The sequence below is a fragment of the Pyrgilauda ruficollis genome, unplaced genomic scaffold, assembly GCF_017590135.1.
Source record: "Pyrgilauda ruficollis isolate IOZ18807 unplaced genomic scaffold, ASM1759013v1 scaffold115, whole genome shotgun sequence".
In the NCBI taxonomy this organism is placed as follows: Eukaryota; Metazoa; Chordata; class Aves; order Passeriformes; family Passeridae; genus Pyrgilauda; species Pyrgilauda ruficollis.
Window position 1 is genome coordinate 238,261 of NW_024509766.1, and position 25,812 is coordinate 264,072.

Genomic DNA, 25,812 nt, shown 5'->3' on the forward strand with positions numbered 1-25,812 from the left:
AGCAGGGAAGACTGCAACTAAATTAATAATGAGAAAATAATAATGAATGATGAAAAACAGTGAAACAGACTTGTTTCTCCAGAGACAGGAAGGGCAAGCCACAAGCACAGACATATGAAACCATGACAGGGACTTGCAGTCAATGTACAGTTGATGTAGAGCCCACCTCGCAGTGAGGGATGCTAAACTACAGGAAAGAACTTTTGGAAAAATGAGCAATTCAGGCATCTTGGGCTGCATGATGATGATCTGGAGGGGCTGCTGGGGATGGTGGGGGCTGTGTGTGAACAGGTCAGTGCTGTGTTCCTGCAGAGAAAAGGAGGCAGGAGAGGGAAGAGGTGCCTCAAGGGGCAGTTTTGTCTGCAGTTGCCTGCTGCTCAGATCATCCCAAGAGCTGGGGTGGGCTCTGCCAGTCTGGTGGCTGGGGGGACACCTGAGCATGGGCTGCTCTGTCAGGACTTCACCCACTGCAGCACCAGGACTCACCTGACCTCAACGCCCCAGCTGCTGCCTCTGCTCACTCTCCCCAGGAACAGCCACGTTCAAGCATCCGAGTGCGCACAGGCAGCAGAGAGAAAGAACGTGTTGTCCTTTCCCAGGGCTGGAACCTGGGAAAACGCCCCCGAAATCTTTCCCATCCCTGGCCAAGGCAGGGATACGCAGTGCAAAGTCTTTTTTCCACTTTATTTTCCATCATCCCAAACTCTCACGGGAGAGAACCAGCCCTTGGCATGGTCCCCTACCATGGGCCAAGCCAGATTAAACACACACCTTTCAGTCTGAGACAAGGATCTTTGAGGCAAGACTCTGGAAAGAAAAATAAAATAAAATAAAAAACCCCAAACAAAAATGAAGGAGCGCTGTCGTGTCTCATTTGCATATTTGAATATGCAAATAAGGGCTGTTTCTTATCCATTGGCACTGGCCCTACTGTAGATGGCAGCAGCACAGCGGATCTCTGCCAGCATCCAGTGCCACAAAGAAAGACGCTAATTGGATTTGCAGACGCTTATTGCAAAGCCCAGAAGTTGCTGGAATAGGTATAAAGAACCAGGAGCTCAGCCCACGGCTGCCTCGGGTGCGAAGGCACTCGGCTGACAGCTCGTTAGCTTGAGATCTCCCTGCAAAATTAGGAGTTTGGAGAAGCCTGGATGGCTGCTGGCTCCGGCATCCCCAGCACCCAAAACTCCCCAAGAGCCTGGCAAATTTTCTACCCTTGGCTGTGATTTTTTTTTTTTCCTTTTTGAGGGGAGCTTGAAAAGAAAATCAGGGTAGGTTTGATCAGTGGTTGTGCTGGAAACAGTTCAGGCTGGGAACTGCTAGCAGAGGAAAGGCTGGTTCTAGGAATTTCTCTCCTTGAGTGTTTTCACAGTTGAATGTAAAGAGCCACCCCAGCACATTTTAAATTAATCCGTTCACGCCACTTCATCAAATATCCTGAGTTGGAAGGGATCCACAGGGATCAGCAAAGTCCAGCTCCAAACTGCTTGTCCCAGCAGGGAGTGCTTGGAGCACCAGGTGGTGCTTACCCCAAATGGGACACCCCAAATTGTTCAGGAAAAATGTGATTTAATGCCCAGTTATTGGACTGCCAGAGTGCATGTGGAAGCTGAGGCACCTGGCTCTGGGTTTCCCATCTTGGAAGTGTCCAAGTTCTTGCTCTGATCCTGTCCCTGAAAGCTGGAGGAGTGACCCGTGTCCAAACCAGAAGTGGGATGGAAGCTGTGTCCTGCACTGGGAGAGCACAAAAACAACAATTAACACCAGGCTGGGCAAAAATAAAAGCATGGGAAAATTGCCATTGAGGGAAATTAAAACAAAAAACAAATTCTAACGATGTCTCAGAGGAAGAAACAGGGAATTTTTCAAGAAAAAGTTCAGAGTCTAGTGTGTCTGAACAACATCTCTTGCACAAGGTGGAAATTCAGCAGAGCAAGAGCAAACTTGGGAAAGATGAAGACATTCCCAGGAAATATTCAGCCCTGGGAGCACATAACCACCAGGACTGTGATGAGGCTGTGAGTGAATAGCCAAGATGGGGAGGTAGAAAATAAAAAGATTTAGACCCGAGAGTCACGTGCATGGGAATAATGTCCACAATTAAAGATATCAATGAGAACTCCCAGAGAAAGAGGCCCTTTCTCAGTGGAGAAGAAAAGGGACTGTCCAAGGAGATGTCTCTTGGGACTGCATCAGACAGAAACATGGAAAATTAAAACCGGAGCACTTAAAGGAACCCAAATCAGGCTCTTTTTTGTTGTTGTTGTTGTTAACTGAAGCGATGAAGCATTTTGCTTCGCTAATATCCTCTATCAGGTTGATGAGGTAAAGTGGCTCTTTAGAACGATTTGGGAGCCGATTAATCCTCGCCTGTGGCGATCAGGCAGCGACACACAGAGTTATTGGCTAACACGGGGGTTTTTCTGCTGCCTCGCAGAGATCAACAAACTATTTCAAACAAGAAAGTTGCACGGAGAAAAATTCTGAGAGGCTTTGCTGGGAAACAGTCACCAATCGCACTTGTAAAGATTTTGCTGAGTTCTTTTAGGGCTGGCAAAATTGAGAGCTATAACTTGTCACTTAAAATTCTAAAAAAAAAAAAAAAAAAGGAGAAAACTCTGCCCGGGAGGGAGAAAGAGGAGGGAGAGGGGGAAGGAAGGCGGGAAGGGGAAGGGAACTGCAGGGGAATGAGGGACAAAGGGGAGAAATGAGGGAAGTGAAGGGGAAATGGGAACTGAGAGGAAATGTGGGAGGCTGAGGGGAAGAATGAGGGGAAAATGAGGGGGAAAAAGAGAGAAAATGAGGGGAAAATGAGCAAGAGTGAGAGGAAAAAGGAGAGAAACTGAGGGGAGAATGAGGGAGTGTGAGGGGAAAAAGGAGAGAAATGGAGGTGAGAATGAGGGACAGTGAGGGGCAAAGTGGAAACTGAGGGGCAAAATGAAGGGGACTGAGGGGAAAAAATGAGGGGAATGAGGGAGACTGAGAGGAAAATGGAAACTGAGAGGAAATGTGTGAGATTGAGGGGAGAAATGAGGAAGACTGAGGGGGAAAATCTGGGAGACTGAGGGGAAAAAAAATTAGCAAGACCACAGGGAAAAGGAGATAAATGGAAGGAAAAGAGGGAGACTTGGGGAAAAATATGTGAGACAAGGGGAAAATGGAAATTTAAGAGGAAATGTGGGAGATTGTGTGGGGGGAAGGAAAGAAAATGAGGGGGAAAATGAGAAAAACTGAGGAAAAATGAGAGTGGAGGAAAAGGAGAGAAGCTGAAAGAAAATGAGATTGAGGGAGAAAATGAGAGAAAACATGGGATACTGCAGGGTAAATAGAAACTGAGGGGGACATGAGGGAAACTGAGGAGAAAAGGAGAGATAATGAGTGGGGAATGAGAGAAACTGAAAGAAAATGAGGGAGACCAAGTGAAAAAGAGTGTAAGAGGGAAAGGAGCAAAACAGAAAGAAAAAGGAGGAACACCAAGAGTAAAATGGAAACTGAAAGAAAATGTGGGAGATTGATGGGAGAAATGAGGGAGACTGAGAGGAAAAGGAAATAAATGGAAAGAAAATGAGAGTGTGGGCAATTGAAATGAGAGAGAGAGAGCAAAGGAAAGATGAGGGAGAACAAGGGAGAATAAAGGAGTGAGGGAAAACGGGGGGAACGAGAGCAAATGAGAGAAACTGACGGGAATCGAGAGATAGGCAGGAGGAAAAGGGGAGCGCTGAAGGAAAATGAAAGACAACGAGGGGAAAACTGAGACGGGGGAACGTGAGGGAGAGACGGAGAGAAAAAAGGCGCAAGAAGGAGCGGAGAACGAGGCGAGCCCTGCCCGGCCATCCCGGGCTACCCAGCCCGCCGCAAAACCTGCGGCTTCCCTCGTTTCCCCTTGTTCCCACCTCATTTGTGTCGGGAATTAACACACCGTCGGGGAAACGTGGACCGAGGGCGGGATGGGAGGAGAAGGGGCGGGATGGCGCGGCCGGGAGCGCACGGCGAGGCCCACACGCCTGGTCCCTGTGTTGGCTGTGCACTAAGAGGAACATCGCGGGGAACAGAAGCGGGGACAGCACCGGGACAGCGGCCGGAGCGGAGCGGCCGCCACATCGCCCCTCACGGGGCTGGGGGGGGCGGCCGGACCCCGCTCCCGCCCCCCGCCTGACCCACAGCGCCAGCCCCGCCCACGGGCCCGCCCACTCCGCAGCCCGCCCGCCTCTCATTGGTGGATACTCCTGTCCATCACAGACAGGAGGGCGGGGCCGCGCCCCGCGGCGTGCGGCGCGCGGGCATTGGCGGCGCGCGGGGGCCGCTGTGGCGCTGAGGCGGTTTCCGGTTCCGCGGGGCGGGCGCGGGGCTGGCGCTGCCTGTGAGTGACACACAATGAGGCGGGCGGCGGGGCCGTGAGGGGCCGCGACCGAGCAGGCGGCGGCCGAGGCGGTGGGGAGGGGGGTGGGGGGGACGGACAGAGCGGCTTCGCTCGTGGACTGAGCGGGGGAAGAGATTCTCTCCCCCCCCGCCCCGCCGACCGGGCAGCGAAACCGCCGCGGCGGCGGGAGCGAGCGAGCGGGGCCCGCGGCGCTGCTGTGCCCAGCCATGGACAATCAGGTGAGGGGAGCGGCCGCGCCGCGCTGCCGGAGGGGTGGGGCGGTGCCGCCCCCCCCTCAGAATGGGGGGCACGTAGGGGAGGGACCCCCGGGAAGGGACCCTGAATGGGGGGGCCGCCCCTGTCCTCGGGAAGGGGGGGCTGGGCGGCATCGCCCCCCTTTGGGGGGACATATCTGCTCCTCACACCCTCTTTGGGGCGCACACCTCCTCCCAACCCCTCATATTGGTGGGGTGTATGTCCTCCCCACACCCTTTAAGGGAGATACCTCCTCCCCGTTTTCTGTGGGGGAGCACACCTCCTGCCCAGTTGCTTTTGGGGGGCACATCTACTAGTCAGTCCCATTTGGGGGACACACCTCCTCCTACCCACACCCTGGTGCGGGGGCACATCTCCTTTCCAATCCCCTTTGGGCGGCACACGTCCTCCTCACACCCCTTTGTGGGGGCACACCTCCCTACAAGCCCCATTTAGGGGGCACGTCTCCTTTTCACACCCTTTTGGGGGAGGCAGATCCCCTCAATTCAGTTTGGGAGGGGTCACACCTCCTTCCCACCCCCAATTTGGGGAGCGTGCACGCCTTTCTTCCCACTGTCCTTTTGGGGGACACATCTCCTTAATCCCATTTGGGGTGCACACCTCCTCCTTCCCGCACCTTTTGCATAGGCACACCTCCTCCCCCATCCCATTTGGGGGGGCACACCTCCTCCCCACTCCCCCATTTGGGGGACACACCTCCTCCACACCCCCATTTGGGGGGTACATCATCTCCCCAGTCCCATTTGGGGGGGCACATCCCGCCCTTCATTTGATGGGGACTCCTCCTTCCCACCCCGCATTTAGGGGTCACACCCCCTCCCTAATCCCATTGAGGGGGGGGACACCTCCCCACACCCTTCTGGGGGGGTTTCAGCCCTCTCCCCTCCGTGGGCGGCCGCCGCAGCCTCACCCGCGGCGGGGGGTGTGAGCAGCATTTCCCGCAAATTCCTGCCTGGGATTATTGCCGGGGAGGGACGTGCCAGGGGGCGACCCCCCCCCGAGCCGCGCCCGGAAGGGTTAATGCCACCGGGAAGGGTTAATGCCACCCGGAGAGTCCCTGCAGGCCAGGGGGGTCCCAGGATGCGTGCGGGAAGTTTACCTGAGGTGATGTGGATGGGGAGCCTTTTGTGTGCGGGGAGCGGGTAACAGGTACCTCCCGGGCTGAGGTTCGGAACGAGCCCCGCTATCCCGGATAATCACCCGCAGGAGCGGGAATGGGAGCTGCTGATGGCTTTCAGGCAATTAGCACATCAAACAAAAACCAGAGCAGCCTTCAGAATGTTTATTGAGAAGTTGAAAGCAGGCTCCTTTGTATTATTACAAATTGTTTGAATAGGATCCTGATTTCCCTTTGTTGAGAGACACGCTTGGAAAAAAAGGAAAAAACCCTCCATTTTCAGCGGAGCAACTTTGGATGCTGGTTATGTTGGGAGATCTTATTTTCAAATGTGTTTCAACTTCTGGCTTAATTCACAGCGATTGTTAATTGGAGCAGGGTGTGAGGAGTGCAGCAAGTACAACTTTCACTCTCAGTTAAACAGTTCTCTTTTATGTTTAATTTCGGTCTCTTCCACACAGCCCCATCTGGTTCTCAGCTCCAATTTCTCAGCCGTTTCAACTCGGAAAGGCAGATTTTGTAGCCTGACAGTCATTTGCACTTCTCAGGAGAGGGGTAGTAACTGGCAACAGTAGCAGGATTTAAAGGGTAATTACGGAATCGATAACGTGAGGCTGCGGCACAGACTGGCTCAGGGGATGTGAACACTGTGGGAAGCATCCCAGATAAAGCAGGCCTGCAGGCACACTCCAATGTGAGCTGAGGATTTCGGCAGGCTGCTCCATAATGCTTTTGCAGCGTTGGAGGGATTGCTGTGCTGGGAGAGAAGCACACCTTGCCTTTCTTCTCAGCCCTTAATGCGACATGAAAGAGCAGCCGGCCCTGGGCCTTGGTTCTTAGTGCAGGAGCGAGGTGGAGCTGCTGTAGATAAGCCTTAAGAACAGGAAAAAATGGCCTGCCAAGAGAACTTGCAGAGGAAGGTATCCCAAAGAAATGCTGTAGCAATAATGGTGAAGGAATTAATGAGATGAGTTTGTCCCCGAGCCTTAGGATTGATGTGTTGGGTGGCTGGAGGTATTTTGCTGGGAAGATTTAAGCTGCCTGAAAGAGTGTGTTAAGGCTTATGGTTGAAATTGGAACTGGACTGCAATTTGGGAGGTCAGGCTTTGATGCCTGGTGCTCTGCAGACCTCCTGTGAGAGCTTTTTACAAAGACAAGAAGGCTGAGATGGAGTCACTTGTGCTTTTTCAGCAAGTATTCACCATGTTCTGGAAAAAATCTCGGGTTGGAGATGCAAAGTGGTTTTTGAGCATTAATTGTGAACACACTCCTTGCTGCAGTGTGTCAGGGAGAAAATAAGGATGATACTTTCCCTAAACATTTGTCTGGAGCTCAGGAAGCTTTCTCTTTCCCTGCTCATTGTCTAACATGCCCTTGGTTTGGCTCCAGGTCAACATGTAATATAGGTAATGACAAATAATGCTGCCTCTCCCAATGGTAATTGGGACTTGCTAGGAAGTGCAAGACACTTATTTTCAAGCCTGAAGTGAAGAATGGGGTAGGGACTAAAACCTGCCCCTTTTTCTATGAGCCTCCTGGTGCTGAAGCTGGATTTTGGTAGGTTTAGTTTGGAATCACTATTGCTGCTCTGGTTTGTGTAACAAATCTGCACAAAAGTTGGGTACCTTGAGTGTTTTTCTCTGTCTACAAATGTGGCTCTAAAGATTTCCTTGATTTATTTTGTGTCTGATTCCCATTTGCCTTTTCTCTGTTACATCTGTTTAATTCATTTCCTTTCTCCTGGCTGTGAAGTCTGCAATACTATGTGGATTTTCACCATTAACTTCATTTGGTTTTTAAGGCACTTAATAGGATTTTTCTGCTTTGAGCCTGACATGGAATACACCTTCTCTGTTACTCAGAGGTCGGAGTAGGATTTAGGAGTGCAAATCAGAATTAGGTCAGTTTAGTGTTGGACATTGTACAGGCAGATATGTTAACTTGGTCTTTGAAAGTGAGATGATAAAATATATTTAGAATCATACAGGAAACATAATTTTCTTCTGGTGAGTGATATATTCTAGAGAATATCATAAACCACCAATTCATGATCTGATTTTTCCTGTTTCAAGATGAGTTTTCTGTCAGTGCTGTGAATTCTGTAAGCTGTGAACATCAAGTTCTGTCTCTGACACTTTCTAGAAATAAAGATTCCTCAATTAGGACTTTGCTGACAATTTAACTGATAAGTGAGGCAGAAAAACCGATCCCTCTTTTAGAGCTGCTTTCTCTTCAATGTGAATATTAGGAAGAAAACAGGTATGAAATGGTGCTGGGAGCTTTTTTTGTGGCAGCTTTGCCGTCCATAACCGCGGTTTGCCGTCTGAGGCCGATCCCCACATGGGGGCTGTTGTGTTCCCTGGCGGATGCGGTGTCCTCAGCACGGTTTTGTGTTCTCTCTGCTGACGCTCCCGCCTCTGTCCCCACGCAGTGCACGGTGCAGGTGAAGCTGGAGCTGGGGCACCGGGCCCAGCTGCGCAAGAAGCCGACCACGGAAGGGTTCACCCATGACTGGATGGTGTTCGTGCGGGGCCCCGAGCAGTGCGACATCCAGCACTTCGTGGAGCGCGTCGTCTTCCGGCTGCACGAGAGCTTCCCGAAACCCAAGCGAGGTCAGAGGGGCTGGGCACGGTTTATCTCTGTGAAAGAGCATTTTGCAAGTCGAGGTTGCTTTGAACTGTCGCTTTTCTGTGAAATATCTCCTTAAAAAGGAGAGAAATATCCATTGCGTGCACTCCAGCTTTAACCTTTCCCCACTGTGTTTGAGGAAGGTCAGGGAGAATGGGACCTTTCTTCTGCTGAAAGGGCAGGAGGTGAGCTGCTTTCTCCTCTTATTTAAGCATTAGTATGTGCAGGTTCTCAAGACACAAGTGACAGCAGAAGATAATTCATGGTACACCATGGGAAAGATGGGTTTGATTTGTGAGAATTCACCAGCAAAAGCTGTAAGCACATGAGAGATGCTCTAATACTGGTCTCAGATGTGTACTGGGTATGGAGAGTTTTGCAGATTCTTGCAATTTCTAGTCTCAGATGCCAGTTTAGGTAGCCTTAGCCCAGCAGAAATCAATGCTGCCATGGGGTGATGGTGTCTTTGTTGTACATTCCCCCTGCAAGCTCAGTGCAGTCATTGTGGTTGGGTTGAAGTGTTATTTTCTGACTTTGTTTTTTGTCTCTTTAGCAAAATGAACCTTATTCTTGGCATGGGCCAGCAGGAGCTCATGAGGTTGAGGTGGAGGAGCAAGAATTGCCCTTCTCAGGGGCAGTGCAGTTACCTCTGTGTAGGATTGTGTAACTGGAGCTGCAGCATTAGTGCTTTAAGAAATACAAGCTGCCCCTGAGAATTGTTGTAATGTGCATTTTTGGAAATACTGCTTCAGGAGCAGGACACTCAGGATGCCTTAGGACAATCTGTGACATTGGGTATTTGTGGGAGTCCACAGTGGAAAGGAACTGAGAGGTGCTCACATTCACAAGGGTGTGATTCTGGTCTGTGTGTTGATAAAATCTCCTTCAAACTGATCTGTTAAAACTGATGTATGACAAGCAGGTGCAGGACTGAGCTGAAAGCTAATTTATAGAATGAAAATACAATTTGTGGGTTACGTTCTTGTCTTCTAGTGTAATTAATTTATTACAAATAACTGTGTTGGGATAGTACATAGAATCCTGGAGTGGTTTGGATTGGAAGGGCCCTTAAAGCCCATCCTATCCCACCCCTGCCATGGCAGGGACACCTCCCACTGTCCCAGGCTGCTCCAAGCCCCGTCCAGCCTGGCCTTGGGCACTGCCAGGGATCCAGGGGCAGCCACAGCTGCTCTGGGCACCCTGTGCCAGGGCCTCACTGCCCTCCCAGGGAAGAATTCCTTCCCAATATTCCATCCATCCCTGCCCTCTGGCAATATAAAACCATGGCCTTTGCTCAGGCAGTGCTGTATCATCTGCCTTTTCAGGGGTATTTTCTCCCAGTCCCTGGATTTTTCATGCTTCCTTGAGCTTGTTCCTAATGCCAGTGTGCCTTTGACCAAGGCATGTCTGGGTTGTACCTCAGTACTGTGGCAAATGCCTCTCCTAGTCCTGAGTTTAACTGGAAGGGTTTCTTCAGATGGTGCCCTCTTGGAGCAGACCCTGGTGCTGAAGGTGGGCTCGTGCTGCTGGCAGATTGCTCTTGGAGCCCTTGGAATTTGTCAGAATAGAGTGGCAGAGGAACAAAGGCTGCTTGGCAGATAGGCTTAAGATTCCTGCTGCCATATTGGCACTGCTCTTTGGTTTGGGATTTTTCCCTCTAAATGACAGGGTTCTTATATGAAATTCAAGTTAAAGCAAGTCTAGAGGTTTTTGTTATTTTTAGTGATGCCCTTTTTTCTCAGTTGCATTTGGAGTGCTGCTTTCCAGCGCCTTAATGATGGTAGAAGTGCTTAGAGCTGGGAGGGGATAATACAGCTACATTAAAGAAAAATAATTTGTGTGCTTTTAGGTTTGATGTACTCTTTCCTAATCATATTAATTACTTGGAATTCTTAAGAGAAACTCAAAAGATTTGCACTGAATTCCTCTAATTACCTAATTGACTTTATTTACATATATTGTAGTGCATAAATTATATGCAAGTGCATCCGGTTCCTGAGAGGGAGAATATCTGTGTGGGTCTCATGTTTCTCCTGGCAGCTGCTGTGTGCTGCTACATCATAGCCAAAGAAATGATCCTGGAATCCTTCAAATTGGATATCCTGGAATGGATAATAGGAAGGATTCAGGAGCATGAACCCACACCAGATAGCGGGACAGGGGGAACTGAGGCAGGGACATGCAGATTAATTTCTGAGAAGCAATTAACTTTTCTAATTGCTGTTTCTGCACTAAGCAGCTCTGACCTTAACAGCAAACTGGTTCACCTTCCTCCTCGTGTTTCCTTGTGTGTGAAATAAATAGCAGTGCTCACCTGCCCTTCAGGTTTGTTCACCTGTGGGGGAAGCAGCAGCCTGGAGCGTGGCCGTTACCCAACTGTGAGCATGGAGGAGTGCAGGGGAGTGTTTCAAGGAAAAAATCATCACCTGCTTGTGTGTGGCAGTGTTTTGATTCAGAAATAGGGCATCAAAGTAAAGTTTACCTTTCTGTGCTGTTCCACCTTTTGGATCTTGGCCTTTCCTTGCCAGGCACTTGGAACTGATAGTTTGCATTGTTGTGGGCCTGCCCAGAAATGTAATTGTATCTCGGAGCACAGGAGGGGAAGGATCTCACTGAGGCTCCGGCCTGCAGTGTTTTATGTTTCCATTCCATGGGAGGAGCCAAGAACAGATTTCATGTTCTTAGCTAAGCCTGTGGCCACCATCTTATTCTGTGTGGGTTTTTACACAAAGGTCAGTGCTTTAACTGTGCCCTGAGTCGTCAGAGGCCCAGCTCTCCTCTTACAGCTCCTTCTTGCCTCTGATAAAGTTGTGCTGAATTCCAAGCTCACATTTATTTGTTCTCTTTCAGTGTGCAAGGAGCCCCCCTACAAGGTGGAGGAGTCTGGCTACGCTGGCTTCATTATGCCCATTGAAGTGCACTTCAAAAACAAGGTAGAATCTGATTTCTGGTCTTTTAATTGTTTTGAGCTGTGCCAGAGCCTGAAACTGCCTGACAGAAAGACTCTAAATTATGTGACTGTTTTATGTGTGTGTTTTTTATTAGTCTAATAAATAGAATTTAACTGGGAGTTGGAAGCTCCTGCCAGACTTCAAAAGAAAGCTTTTGGCAGAAATGGAATTGGATAGAAAGGTGATACCAGGACAGTGGATGGTCCTGGAGATTCTGAGCAGAGATTGTGCCACTTGTAGCTTCTTCAGCATGGAGGATATTAAAGCAATTTAAAATATTTTATGTACATATGGAAGTAAATAAACATAAAACACCGATGCTATAAATATTTGTAAACACTGTGTTGATTCTCAAAATATTAAAAAATCTGCTTTTGAATTTGCAAGCTTATTAAATTTAACTGTATAGGTATGAAATCTGCAGAGGCCCAAGACAAACATTTGCATGTGTAGCACAAGTATTTAGAGCTGTCTTAAAGATATCCTTGTTCTTACTCAGTGCTCTTCCAGAAAGAAAACACTAAATATTTTAAGTCTTAAGATGCGTTGCCAGCAAGTATATGAAAGTTAAAATTTGGATTTATTGCTTGCTTTAAGTCTACCACAGAGGTCACATGCTGTAGGTTATGAAAACAGGGAATTGGGCACTTGTGTTCATATTACCTCAGTTTCAGTTAAATTGTTTTGTTAAACATGAATAATGGATGTTTCTGGGTTTGATTACTGCTTAAATCATAAAATAAAAACTAATGTTTTGCTTATGATCCCTAAGAGGGAACTGAGATAAACTAAACCAAAAATGTTGAGCCACATCCCTGTAATCTGTGCTCTCCCACCCCCTCAGTTCTCTGAGCACCAGCCCTTACCCCAGGTGTGTTGACAGCAGACCACATGTAACAGCCTCATTCTATTTAGCTTCCCATCCTCCTTTCCCTGTCCCTCCCACAAACATCTGTCTGCTCTTCCCTTCTGTCCCCACTCCAGCCCAGGATGCTCTCCTGGCAGTGTCACTCTGAATAATCAGCATTTTGGGCTGGGTTCTTGGCCTACCACATTGCTCTGACCCCACTTTATGGGTTGGAGGAATCAGCCAGATAATGGAACTGAGCCACAGAAGACTGAGTGCCCTCCTAAACCTGGGAATGTTTTGCCCACAAGTTGGTTTTTGGGTGGGTAAGGTAAACCAAAAGGCTGGGAAGAAGAATGGCAGGCAGGGGCTGGGGGGTGAAAGTTGTTGATAAAAGCAGCTTTTTCGGCAAACACTGGAAATTATTACTTGAGTGCAACAAAAACACCTCAAAAGCTTGAAAGTAGTTCTACTTCTGGTGGCTTTTCTGAGGTTTTAGATGGGAAGCAGTAAAATTCTCCATCTGCACTAAATGTTGGCTTAAGTCAGGTTCAAGATCCTTTACACTCCTGACCAAAAAATGTGAACTTCTCCAGGCTGATTCCTTAAAAGTGGAATCTCTAATGCCTGGGAGGGGTGAACTGTGTTTTAGTTCTACCCTTTCCTTTTATTTTATCTTACTTTCTTCACCCAGCCATTCCCCACTCTTCCCTTTTCCCTGCAGCTCTCCAATGGTTTCTTTCACAAATCCTCAGATCTCCCTCATTTCTGTGTCTTTTCAGAGGTGCTCACATTTTCTATGACTGCCATGTGCATTCTTGTGTTTTCTTTTCCCTCTGTCCCTCATATTCTTGTGTTCCTCATGGAATATGGAGCTGGCAGCTTTTCTGCCTAGAACTTGCTTTCACACCCACTGGGGTCATCACTCCTCATTGTTTCTCCACGCACGTGACTGCAGAGTTGTTCCCCAGCACTGAACAGAGAGGTGGCTTTTATAAATAAGGGAAATAGGTGGGCTCTGTTCTCCCTGGAAACAATGGAAGGAGCTGTTAATTTAGGAGAAAGCTCTTTGTTTCTGACATTTTGGTCTTCAGAATCATGACAAATAAATAGGAGAACAGGTTGAGTTGCAGACTTGTTTTCAAATCTACAGATCTTCAAAACACTCATTTTTGCCCTGTTTTTTTAGCTGCGTGTTTTCTGGAGAAGTTCTTTTCCATTTTCAAACTGATTAACAAATTGCTAATTAAGGAGTTTCAGGCAGCACCTCTCATTATTTAATTGGGCCAAGGGGTAATTGAGGGAAAAGGTTCCATCTTCCAGCACATCATTGGAACAAAGATGTGTTTTCAGATTTAGCCATGAACTGACTTAGGATTGCAGGGAGCTCAGAAGCTGCTGCTGAGGGGCTGAGCAGGGACAGGAGGCCAGGAAGGGCTGGAGCTGTGCCAGGGCTTGGCATGGAGCTCAGGGAAAGGTTCTTGCCCCCGAGGGTGCTGGCACTGCCCAGGCTGCCCAGGGAATGGTCCCGGCCCCAAGGCTGCCAGAGCTGCAGGAGCCTTTGGACAGCGCTGCCAGGGGTGCTCAGGGTGGGCTTGTTGGGGTGGCTGGGCAGGGACAGGGGCTGGGCTGAGCATCCCTGAGGATCCTTTCCAACTCAGGATATTCAGTTAGGCTCCTCTGTCCACCTCTGCCCTGTGATGATGCCATCTGGGAATTTTAAGAGCTCAGATCATTTTCAGTGAGTGGAGTTGAAGGAAATGTAAGAGGTAAATACTTCTGCAAGGACAGGAATGCAAAGACTTGGGTATAGTAAAAAGTAAAAAGATAGGGAAAGGGGAGGAGGAGGAATGGCAAAGGTTTAGGATACAGTCTGTGTTCTCCTGATTTAAAGAAGATGGTGTTAAAACACCAAATAAAGTCTTCTTTACTTCAAGACCTTGTTCTCCCTCTGATCTGTGTAAACCTGTTGACACTGGTGGGGATCAGCTGGTGTGAGTACAGCAGATATTGTGAATTGATTACAGCATTTGGGACTCATCCTTGAGTAATTCTGTTCAGGTAGGTGGTATGGATTGGTTCTGGGATTGGGGTGAAAAGGCTCTTTGGAGGTGACTGGGTAGGTGTCGAGGAGCTGGGTGGGTTTTGAGGCCATATGTTCCTCACAATCTGACACATTTTTATTGATGTGTGTCCTCAGCTGAAACTAGACTTGCAGAGGCTTTGGGATTTGTTTATTGGTGCATGTTGAGCTTTGTGAAGGTGAGAAGAGAAACGATTTAAAGAGGGAGTGAGCCAGTCTGTGGAGATTGATCTTTGCCATGGTTGGCTGAAATGGGTTTTTTTCCACAGTTTAAGCCTCCTTTCTTAGCCATTTCCTTTCTCTGTTCTGATTTGTTACTGGGATGACAAATGCTGGCTGTCAGAGCCTGTGTGCTCTTTGCTTTGGCTAAAGAAATACCAACCTGTGCTCTGGGAAGGAACAGCTTTACTAAGAACTGTTTTAATTAACTTCATCAGGGATTTTTTAAGCAACTTGGCATAAAATTGCCCATTGACTCTTTGTGTTGGAGGAGTCCCTTTTTGTTATCATTGTGTGTGTTTGGAGCAGCAGTCTCGATGCTCTTGGTGCCTTTTTGTCAGACGGGGAAGTGTCAGCAGAGTGTGAAAAAGGTGTAAGAGCCTGTTCTCATCTTCTGTGAACATTACTGGGCTTTATTTGTCCTTCTGCTGCAATCCAGCTCCTCCATGAGTAGTGCTTTCTCAGCGCTGGTATTTGAATTGCAGAATATAAATTGTGAATATTGCAGGGAGCCTGGGCAGCTGGGGGCTCTGAGCAGCCACAGCACTTGTGGTCTCCTTTAACACTGGCAGAGCCTTTGCTGCTGTAACTGATCCTGAAAAACAAATGGCAGGGGCTCAGCAGGTTGATTGATAAAGCTTTTGGAAGTCGAGTTGGCTAATGACAGCAGATCATTTGGACTGGAAATGTTAGTGTGCTATTTTTGTTTTGAAATCCTTTGTGTTCCTGTAACGAGGGCTGCTGTGAGTGGCTTCTGGTGCTCCAATCGATACAAACCCGGTACAACAAATGCGTTGCTGTTTTTCTCCTGCTCTTCCCCTTCCCTCTCCCCCTCAATTTCAACAGTCTGGAGGCTTTTTTTCATTGTTGTCTCCAAATAAATCTCTTCTAGTGGTACACGTTGTAATCTGGAGGCTGTAATACAGGTCTGGCTTTGGTATTCATTCCCTGTGACATTTTTTGCATCCTAATCAAATTAGATCAATCCTCCCCACAAAGCTAAAGGTCTAGTAGATTTTCATGTTATTCTGATATAAGGCAGATGATATTAATGCAACATGGATAAGATGTTGTATTAAAGTCTCTTTAAAGATGCTACCTCCTAATTTTAGTGCTAGAGATAAAAGCCTTCCAGGATTTACATAATGGATACATGGAACTTGGGCTTTTCCTATTAGTGAGAAGGAGATAAGCAAAGAAAGCAGAGAAATTAGTTTGATTTTTCCAGTGAGGTTCAAAAGAAAAATAAGCATATTTTACCCCTTCTGCAACCTATGTAGAAGTGATGTAGAAAACAAATAGAGAAATATTGGGAAAGGGGAGAATTATTTGTGTATCAGAGTAGGAACTCAGTGGAGACGTTGTAGGTGGGCTGCACATATGGCAGGGAGGTGAAACGGGATCAGCTACAACTGGTGTCAGGACTGTGCCATCAGGAAGGGATTGGCCTGGGAAATGCTCCTGGGGAAGGCTGGGGCAAGTGTTGGCCAGGGAAGTACTTCTAAGGAAGGTTGAAGAGCCTGTGTTTGCATGAGACATTTGATTTTACTGAAATTGCCATTTTGGGCAGGATGTGCACAGGTTTGAGGAGAGGAGGAGTAGCTTCAGCCTGTTGGAATTTACTCAGTGTTGCTGAAAATTGGGCAAGGAGGAGTAAAACTTGCCCTTTTGTGTGCCCTTTGAGGGAAACATTTTAGGTCTGTCCTTTACCATCTTCCTTCCCAAACCTGAAGCAATTCCTTTTGTCCTGCTGCTGTTGTCCAGGGAATCTTTGCTTTTACCTTTTCCTGTCAGAAATTAGGATGGATTATCAATCTACCCATTCTTATCTGAGCAGGGCCAAGCCCTGGGCTCTGTGTGTTTGAGTAGCCATTCAGTGTGGCACATCCATGGGCACCTCCAGAAGCTGAAAATACATATATATGTATTTCTGTATATATTTGCAGTGTGTGGCAAGGCTGTGTTTGCAAAGACAGAAGCTTTATCAGCCATGCCAGCTTCATACCATGTATTTGTAAGAGTTAGTAGATTATTAAGTGCTTGTCTTGGAGTAGTGAGTAGATAAAGATATGTATTTACAATAATCTATATTATTTATACTCAAATAATTATTGTACTCATTATATATATATATGTAATAAAAATATATTAGGAAAATCTGATTTTCAAGCAAAGTAATAAACGTCTGATGGAGGAAAGTCCTAAATGCTTAACCCTAGAGAATTTCCCAAAAGATAAGGGTGATTAATGGATTCCTGAGTGTAACATAAGGCTGATTATTTCAAAATCTGAATATTGGGCTATTCCCTTTCCAATGCCCTGTTTGGAAGCTGCTCCAGGACCAGTCAGACAGGTTGGACCAGCCTGGGAAGGGGTTTCATTTCTCCAGACGTCCCGGATAAATGGCTCTGTCAGGCTGGATCTATAGCAAAAGGGAAGTGGTGTTAGATGTTATAGTTATTGAATAACCATGAGCCTGCTTCCTTGGTGTGCTAGATTTTTGTAGATAATTTTGTTTTATGGCTTTCTAAAAGTGATTTATGAGCTTTATGCGCACGCTACCAGTGAAATTCTTTTGATTTGTGTTAAGTGGCAAAGGGCACACCCTGCCTTAAAAACAAGACAAGGAAATTTTAACAAAAGACTTTTAAAAATTCCTTCTCTTACGAAAAGTGCCAAAAGAACTTTAACCCATTACTTCAGAACTCAAAGGAAAAATAAAGCAGCTTCAGAGCTCATAACAGCTCAGTGGCAGGCGGTGCAGACAGGAAGCAGTAAAAATAAAAGCTAATGTACCCAGCTCAGGAGATTGGAGGTGGAATAGGGGGATTCACTGGATGAAGGGAAGTTTACAGCAGCTGCAAATAAAAGCCCTGGCTTTGTGGTGCTCACTTGGAGTTTACTTCTCTGGCATCCTGGGATTTAAGGGGCAGATGCAAAGTGAGGTTCTGAGGTGCCTTGCTGAGACATCCCTGCACCAGCTTAACCATTGCATGGCCAAAAGAGTCACTGAATTTGAATCTGAACAATTCACATCTGCCAGTTAGAAATGGATATGAACCCTTTTATAAAGCTTTTCTTGGGTGTAGGGCCCTTTAGAAAAGCTTATAGTCTTGGGAGCAGCAAAGTCTCTTCCCTTGTCAGTTTTTCTGATTGACATCAAGGAATGTCAGAAGGTGGAATTCTCTAAGAGCAAAGCTTGGCTTGTGTGTGTAGTTGTTGCTGAAGCAGGAGTACATGAAGGGTGTGTAGGATTGTCTGAACCAAAATTTGGAGGGTGAGAAAGAACCTGCTGTGAGTTGCAGCAGGATGTGTGGATCCCAACATGTTATTGAGAAAGGCTTTGAAGTGTGGCACTGTGGACTCAGCCTGGCTTTTCATTTAAAGTTAGAGGATGGGTAGGTCTGGGTCAATTGAGAGAGATTTTCCTTGGGTTTCTCCCCCCCTTCTTCCCCTTGATGGTTGTTTGGGGGGGAAGAACCTTTTAGGGAGGACCGGATGGATTAAGCTTTGGAGTGGCCTGAGCTGTAATCATTAGCTGGGCAGTGAGGGCAGTAAAGGAAAGAATGTTTATTTGCAGCTTTTTGCTTTGAGAGTTTTGTGGTGGTTCTTTTAGGAGTGCTGTAATCTCAGCTATTCACTGGGGGGGCGGGGGGCTCCTTATGGCCTGGGGGATACAAAGGAGATTTTAATGATCAGAGCGCTCTGCTGGGGCTCATTCCCAGGCCAGTTGTGATCTCTGAACTGGAGGAATATCACATTAAAAATCTGCCTTAATTCTACAAAAATTCAACAGACATATGATAAATATTTCGGTGCTTGTGAAAAAAGCACCAAAAATGGGATATCCAAGGTGAGAGGGAAAGGGATCTTGCTGCCTCTCTCCTGCTTGGAAAGCAAATGGGCAAATGGCAAAGCAGAGCTGGTAATGGGATGGCAAAACATCTCCTGACCAAAGCCTGCGATTGCTGATAGAGCCAAGACTATTTACCAGGGAAAATAATCAGTAAACCAGGGAAAGCATTTTAGAAGCCATTATTAGGCCACATTTGGATTTCTATTCATCCTTCATTTCAGTTTATTAGGCTTTGAGGGACCCTGTGCAGCTGCTGTTTGAACTGCAGCAAGCGCACACGCAGAGCTCGCTAATGATTCAGTTAATGAGAACAGGCATGGAAAACAGGCAAATGACAGGGCAGTGTATTTTGCAAGATTTTTCTTTTTCCTCCCATGTATCTGTTTTAGTAAACTCCTTTCAGCAGCATGTGGATTCTTCAGGACTTTCCCAAAAGAGGGTCTGAATACCTGGTGTTGGCAGCACGTTAATCTGAGACTCTCCCCTGTGTCTGTTGATGCCTGCCCCTGTTTTAGGGTGAGGATCCAAGACCTCAACTCCTAGATGAGCTCAGGGTACTGACTTTGATGTAAATAAGGTGTAGCTACCACCCTTTGCATTGTTAGAGGTGTAGTTTGTCCAAGGAATGGCCTCTGCAGCAAACAGCAGGAACCAGGGTGGTCTGAAGCTGTTTCAACCTATTTTCAGCAAATCTAATGGCTGGGGCTGGGAGCCTGCAGTGCCTGTTCCCATCCAACAATGCCACTGCACCAGGAAATGGAGCTGCTGGAAGGGAATTCTGGAAAAGACTGCTGTGCAGCTGCTCGGTGCTGCACAGGGAATGAGGCACGTGGGATGCATTCATGGAAATGCGCAGGGCACTGCCGGCCTCGCTGGGCTTCCCAGCAGAGCCTCTCTTGCCACAGTGAATTTCCAGCTTGGAAATGCAAACTGCAACAAACACCAGGCAGTGTCCTGTGGATATTTGTAATACACAAGAAGAGTATTTGCAGTTTTGGGGGTGGGGGGAGAAAAGAGGGGGATTTCTTCCATTCTGTGCTGCAAACGCAGCAGGTGGAACAGAGGCAGTGAGGCGCAGATGATCCCCCACCACTCATACAAACTCTGGATTGCTTGGGTGAAAGTGCCCTTGGAAAGTTCAAAAGCCTGGGATATCTTCCCATTCAGCCCCTGCAATATGCATATTGAAAAGGATTTTACAAACCAAGCCATCCTTTTCCCATTGCCTTTAATCTTTTCTTGGTGCCCGCAGAGATCCTGGGAGTTCAGAAGTTGTTCCTTCTCTCAAAAAGGATTATGCTTTTCTTAATATTGATACACAAAGTTGCTTCCCAAAGGAGATAGGATCTGAATTTTGGTGAAAACAGTAGTGCATAAAGCTTGTGAATCTGCTTTTCTGGGGAGACTTGAACAGCTTTAAGCAGGCAATTTTCAGTCAAAATCTGTGTCCATGCATTGCTTTTGCAGCAAGAAGCCTCATGCCTGAGTTCCTGATGAACAATGTTAACCTCAAGCACAAACAGTTTAATTTCCAGCTCTCTGATCTCATGGTGAAAAACTCCATGAATGCAACACTTGGTGGTTTATTTGGGATTTTCAGGAGTGACTGTTCGCATCCCCAGACTTAGTGTGCTTGCCAAGCTTCTTCCAGTTTCCCAAAGCCTTTCTTGTTTTTAGGAGGAGCCCAAAAAGGTTTGTTTCACATATGACCTGTTCCTAAATCTGGAGGGGAACCCACCTGTGAACCACCTTCGTTGTGAGAAACTGACTTTCAACAACCCCACCAAGGAATTCAGGCGCAAACTCATCAGGGCTGGAGGGGTAAGTGCCCAATTTGGGATCCTAAAAGGAGTGGGCTTGTTTTGCTCTGAGGTTTCTTTAAGGCCAGCAGGCTCCGAACAGTTTTCTACATTCACTTAAAAGATGACCCAGCCATTTTTGACTCGTGGTTATAGGGCTGCAGCACTTGCAGCAGAACAAATCCTTTGTTGGTGTGTGATTGGTGACGCTTCTTTTGTCAATTTAAATGTGAGCATTAATACCAAAGCAGAAAACCCCTCTGGAAAGTGGGATCTGCTGTGGATGTTGCCTGGTGCCAGGAGCTGGGTCAGTACAGAAGAGCTCAAGAAAAGAGAGAAGCTTTCAAACCATTCTTTATTAATATTTTTTAAACTTAATAGTTAGTGCTTCCTGATCAATAAATGACCTCTAAACCTGGCATCAGCTACTTATGGCTTAGATAATAAAATAATGAAAAATTGGACAATATAGCGTGAAAACAGATGTGGGAGGGGGAAATAGATACTCTCTAGAAGGCCCAGTGAAGTATGGGTTGCTACAGGAGCTGAACCCTTCCATCTGGGAAGGTAATGAGTAGTGATAGACTAAAGGATGGTCCTCAAATAACTGCAGGATCTGGGCAAATCAGTCCAAACCACAAAGTACAAGAAGTTTTTAATGAGCCACAGGATGTCACGGCCAGGTTGGACAGGGGTTGGAGCAACCTGGGACAGTGGGAAGTGTCCCTGCCCGTGGCAGGGGTGGAATAAGATGAGCTTTAAGGTCCTTTCCAATCCAGATCACTCAGTGATTTTAGTTCCACTGTGTGCCAGTATTTTCCTGTATTGGGCAGAGAGAGGAAGGTGCTCATTTCAGGCCTGGGATGGCTGGAACATCATCTGTTCTCTAGGATTTTCACAGTATGATATTTTAGTCCTTGTGTACTGAGGTGTTTCAGCTGTTAATCACTTTTGATGCCTTTTCTCTGGTGGCAGTTTTCCACAGAATTATCCTGACGATGTAGGGAAGGTAAGAAGGGAATTGTTCCATGGAGCTCAGTGTTTGCTGTTAAGATTTTGTGAAAGGAGAGACCCAAGCCCTGTTTTTTTCCTTTTTCCCCTGAAACAGTGCATTCAGCTTTTCATAAACCAAGGAAATCTTGCTCATTCCTTCCAGATTTCTCTCCCTACCCTTTTTCAGGGGAAGAGCATTTGCAGCAGAACACACAGTTCTTGTCCAGAGCTTTATTGCCTGCCTGTGCTCAGAATATTGGCATTCCCTTTGGGAAAGACACTCGATATTGCATTGCTGCCTTTCAGTTTTGTGGGTTTAATATTCTGTATTTGAGGAGTTGCCTTGAAACTGAGCATTCCATAGACAATATCTTTTTATGGCCTTTAAGCAGGTGAGGAAAAAAACATTGAAAAGATGAATAATAGTGTGTTAATTGAGCAAGTGGCTTAACATAATCATGTGTTAATAGTTAATAGTCCGTGAGACTTTGTGCAGACATAATTTCCCTCCTCTTTATTCCCAGGTAATGGTGATGCCAGAAGGAGCAGAGACTGTTTCAAGGCCAAGTCCCGATTATCCGATGCTGCCCACGATACCTCTCTCTGCCTTCTCTGATCCCAAGAAGACCAAACCCTCCCACGGGTCAAAGGTCAGTGCAGCACATGTTTGGGTCAGCCTGAGGTGAGGGAGTCTTTCAGGCCAGGCTGCTGAGAGCTTGTTCAGCAGCTGTTCCTGGCTGCTGCTAATTCTGAACCTCCTTGTACTCTGCAGTTCAGTAGTTAATGGTCTGGAACTTCCCAGCCTCTAGGAGGCTTTTTTATGATCTGATAGACTTCTCTCCAGGGAAGTTTTGAAAAGAAAATTAAATGTGCTAGACTGGGAATTTTTGGTGAATCGTATCGTCCTTAAAGGCGGATGAAAACCTCTCTGATTGTTCTGGTTGTGTCCCCGATGCTGAGGATGGATTCTGGGGCTCTCTCACTCTCTGCCATGCCCAGCTGCACTCCGAGGCCCTGCACCTCTTGGCTGGAAGGCTGACTGGACAGTCAGGGCAGTGACTGTCCTCTGTCCTCAGGGCAGTGCTGGAGAGAACATCAAACACGCTTCACTTGCTCCAGCGGGTGCTTTCCAGACTGGATGTTTGTGTCCAGCAGTAGCCAGCTCCTCAGACTTCCAAAGAATCTCAAGTTTTTTCTTTTTTTTCCCTTATGTACTGAAGTTATTTTTGTATAATCCTACATGGGGGAAACAATCCCCAAGCAATGTGTTTTGGAGCAGATTACATGCACTGTATCAGCCTGAACAGTCACAGGTATTAACAGCAATTCATTTTCCAGTGTAATTCAATTCTGATAGCCATGTTCTTCAGGGCTCTAAACACTCTGGCACTTCAGTTATGCCTTCTCATGTTATGAAACAGAGTGAAGATGACTTACCTGTTAGTGGCTGATTTAATTTTGGTCAGGAATTAAGCACTGGAAAATACAGCAGAGAAATAAAGGGCTCTGAGATGAGCTCTGGTGAAAATTGCCAGTTGCTAAAGAGACAGCATTCTCCTGCTTCCCTTCCTCCAGGGTGCCCTGAGAGCTGCATCTGTGTTTGCATTGAGGTTAAACCTGAATTAAACATCTGTAGATGTTTCTAAACCTTTGACAGACCCTGGAAAGGAGCAGAACATGTTTCCTAAATGTTGAAGTGCCCACTGCCAGTTTGTGTGCAGCAGCTTGAGGGAAGTGTGGATGTTTACCTGGGCGTGTGGGGGTGGGTTTCTGCACAGAACAAACGCTGCCATGTGATTTATGAGGATGTGTTTTATCATTCTGTGCAGAGCTGCAGTTTCATACCCAGCTTGCATGTTTCTGTTGCTGAATTTTAGGATACAAACAAGGAAAGTAGCAAAGCATCCAAGCCACATAAAGTAACCAAGGAGCACAGGGAGAGGCCCAGGAAAGACTCTGAGAGCAAAAACTCCTCCAAAGACCTTGAGAGAGAACAGAACAAGCCTTTGAAGGACTCCTCCAGAAAACCAACTGAGAACAAACTGCCTAAGGAGGAGAAGGCACCTCCAAAAGCTGCTTTCAAGGAACCAAAACTGGCCGTGAAGGAGACCAAACTGGAGAACACCTCTCCAAAGGGAGGGCCGCAGCCGGAGTTAAAGTCTTCCAGCAAGAGGCCCTCCAACGTGGAGTCACCAAAGCCTAGTGCCAAAAAACAAAAAAAGAGTAGCTCCAAAGGGGTAAAGAATATCCTGGGGACATCTCCCAGAACCTCGTCTTCCTCGTATCCAGAGAAGAAACAAACCAAGGAGAAGATGAATGCCAAAGTGGAAAAGGTAAAATCTGAGAGCGAGGCCAAGGAGATCAAAAAGCCTGTGGAAATGGAGGAGTCAAACTCAGAGGATGAAACTTCTTTCAAGTCAGAGGTGAGCAGGGATTTATTCTTTACCAGAGTGTGGAAGGATGATGTTAAATCCCTGCCTGAAAAAGATGTTAAAAATTATCTCTCAGAGAAGATAGAGCAGCAGATTGGTAAATACTTAGCCTGGGTTGCATTTCAAATAAAATTCTTCTTTGAAATTCCAGTCAATATTAAAAGTTCCTCCTGTGTGATTTAGCTCCTGTTTCAGATACAAATTTATTGAGACTTATCTGCAGGCAGTTACCTAAAAGTCAGAGTTTAAGGTTATGGTCCCTCATTCATCCCTTGCAGTGGCAGCTACAGAGCTACAAGAGATACAGAGAGACTTTCTGCCTGCTCATGATGTTAGTGTTGTAGAATGTGATCTTATTTCAGAAAAGAAGGAAATAATCTCAGTTTTGGTAATGAAAAAAACCCAGTATTAAAATGTAAATAAAGCCCCTCTTCCTGCCATGGCCTCTAAGAAATGTGCCATTGGCTGAAGCTCAAAATACAACCACATGCCACTAAATCTAAATAAGTTGTGTTGTGAAACATAAAACAAATTATGTTCTTGTACTACTATTTTTAAAAGCTGTCTAAATATTTTTTTTCCTTTTTACAACTGAGAACATTCCTCATCCTCTGTTTTCTAAAAAGTGTTTTCCAAAAGAAGGCAAAAAAATGCGAGAAGGAACAGACAAATCCAAACTCTTGCTACTTTTCACTTGTATATTTGTTATAAAGAAACTATATATCTTGTAATAGGGTTCACAGGATAATGTCATGGGAATTCTGGAACTGGTTCCTCCTGACCACTTTAAGAAGGGTTTATTTTATTAAGATTAATTTTCTAGGGACAGTTTGTATTATGATTTAATCAGCACTGTGATACAACAAATATTGATGTGTTTGTCAGGAAGGATTTTTTTTTTTCTGCAGCACTCCCAGTAGAAGAGTTTATTGGGCAAGTGTTAATTCCACTCTGCAGAGAAGTCACATCCCTGGAAGAGTCCCAGGCCAGGCTGGATGGGGCTTGGAGCACCCTGGGATGGTGGAAGGTGTCCCTGCCCATGGCTGGGGGTGGCACAAGATGAGCTTTAAGGTCCCTTCCCACCCAAACCATTCTGGGATTTTAGGACTTTGCTTCCCAGCTGGATAAATTTTCACATTAGGCATTAAGAAGAGGCAGTTCCTCTGTCTTATCCTTTTACCAAAGTGGAGCAGTGCTCAGCAAGCCCCACATTTCAGTTCCAGATGTACAGCTCTCCCTGCAAACCTGTGACTGTGCAGATCCCCGAGTGTCCTTCACTGTCCCCGAGGTGTCCCCATTCCCTCTGGTCCCAGCAGTGTGAGCTGATGGTGCTGCCAGGCTGTCCCTGGAGCCACAGGGGGGCTCAGCCTCTGCTGCAGTGTCCTGCCCAGTGTCCTGCCCTGTGTCCTGGCTGGCCCAGCTCCTGCTGGGTGCTGGGGACACTCCGTGTGACAGACAGGGAGCGGTGGCAGCCGAGGCTCCTGTGGAACCTGCGCCCCAGGGCACGGCTGCAGAGTGCGCTGGCAGCAGCAGCCGGGCTCTGGAGTGTCTGCACCTGGGGCATGTCCCTGCTCCCAGCACTGCTGGTTGCTGCCCCAGGGTTTCTCCTGGCACTGCTGAGTGTGGAGCCGGTGGGAGTCACATCCCTGAATGAGGGAGCAGCTGGGGGTGGACCAGGGCCCGGAAACTTAAATCAGCTCTGTGCTGCAGCCAGGGGATTGTGCAACAGCTCCGGGCTGCAGCTCCACGGTGGCTCCCAGCTGACATCTTTGCAGGCTGCTGTGGAGAGGAGCAGCCCTGCTCCCATTTGTGCATTTGGGAGCTCAGAGAAACACTGCAGAGTTTCTCCTGCTGTTTCAGCTCCTGCTAGAAATCTTTTGGGGTTTTTGAACTTTTTTTTTTTTTCCTTGCCCCGTCAAGTCCAGTTCCCTGAACTGGCCTCATGCTTGGCTGCCTCAGTGCTGACAAAAGGGGGAGGCAGGGATGGGAGGCAGTGCAGCTTTTTGCCTTAGTCACATCCCCAGTGACAGTCACTGAGCACACGGAGCGTGTCCATCTGCATCCTCCTCCTCTCAAAGAGCTGCTGATGGTGTTAATGGCAAAGGGAAATGGGTTATCTCCAACAACTGCTGCTTAGCTCCTGTTAAGTTAATTATAAGGGATTTTTAAGGAATTTTAAGGGAAGACCTGCAGATTACCAGGAATGAGGGATGTAGGATTGGAGGTCAGATGCGAGAGCTGTGCTCCGTTA

General features: G+C 47.0%; 1 protein-coding gene across 2 annotated transcripts in view; it reads left to right on the plus strand.

Annotated features, from left to right (window-relative positions):
* Positions 1-4,352: 4,352 nt before the first annotated feature.
* MLLT1 (MLLT1 super elongation complex subunit) overlaps positions 4,353-25,812 on the plus strand; it is a 32,082-nt gene continuing 10,622 nt past the window's right edge. For both annotated transcript variants that reach the window (XM_041482109.1, XM_041482118.1), the window contains exons 1-6: positions 4,353-4,599; positions 8,185-8,365; positions 11,232-11,314; positions 20,015-20,158; positions 21,654-21,779; positions 23,007-23,552. In XM_041482109.1, the coding sequence (XP_041338043.1) occupies positions 4,588-4,599; positions 8,185-8,365; positions 11,232-11,314; positions 20,015-20,158; positions 21,654-21,779; positions 23,007-23,552 (1,092 nt within the window). In that variant the 5' untranslated portion in view covers positions 4,353-4,587. The remainder of the gene's footprint in view (positions 4,600-8,184; positions 8,366-11,231; positions 11,315-20,014; positions 20,159-21,653; positions 21,780-23,006; positions 23,553-25,812) is intronic.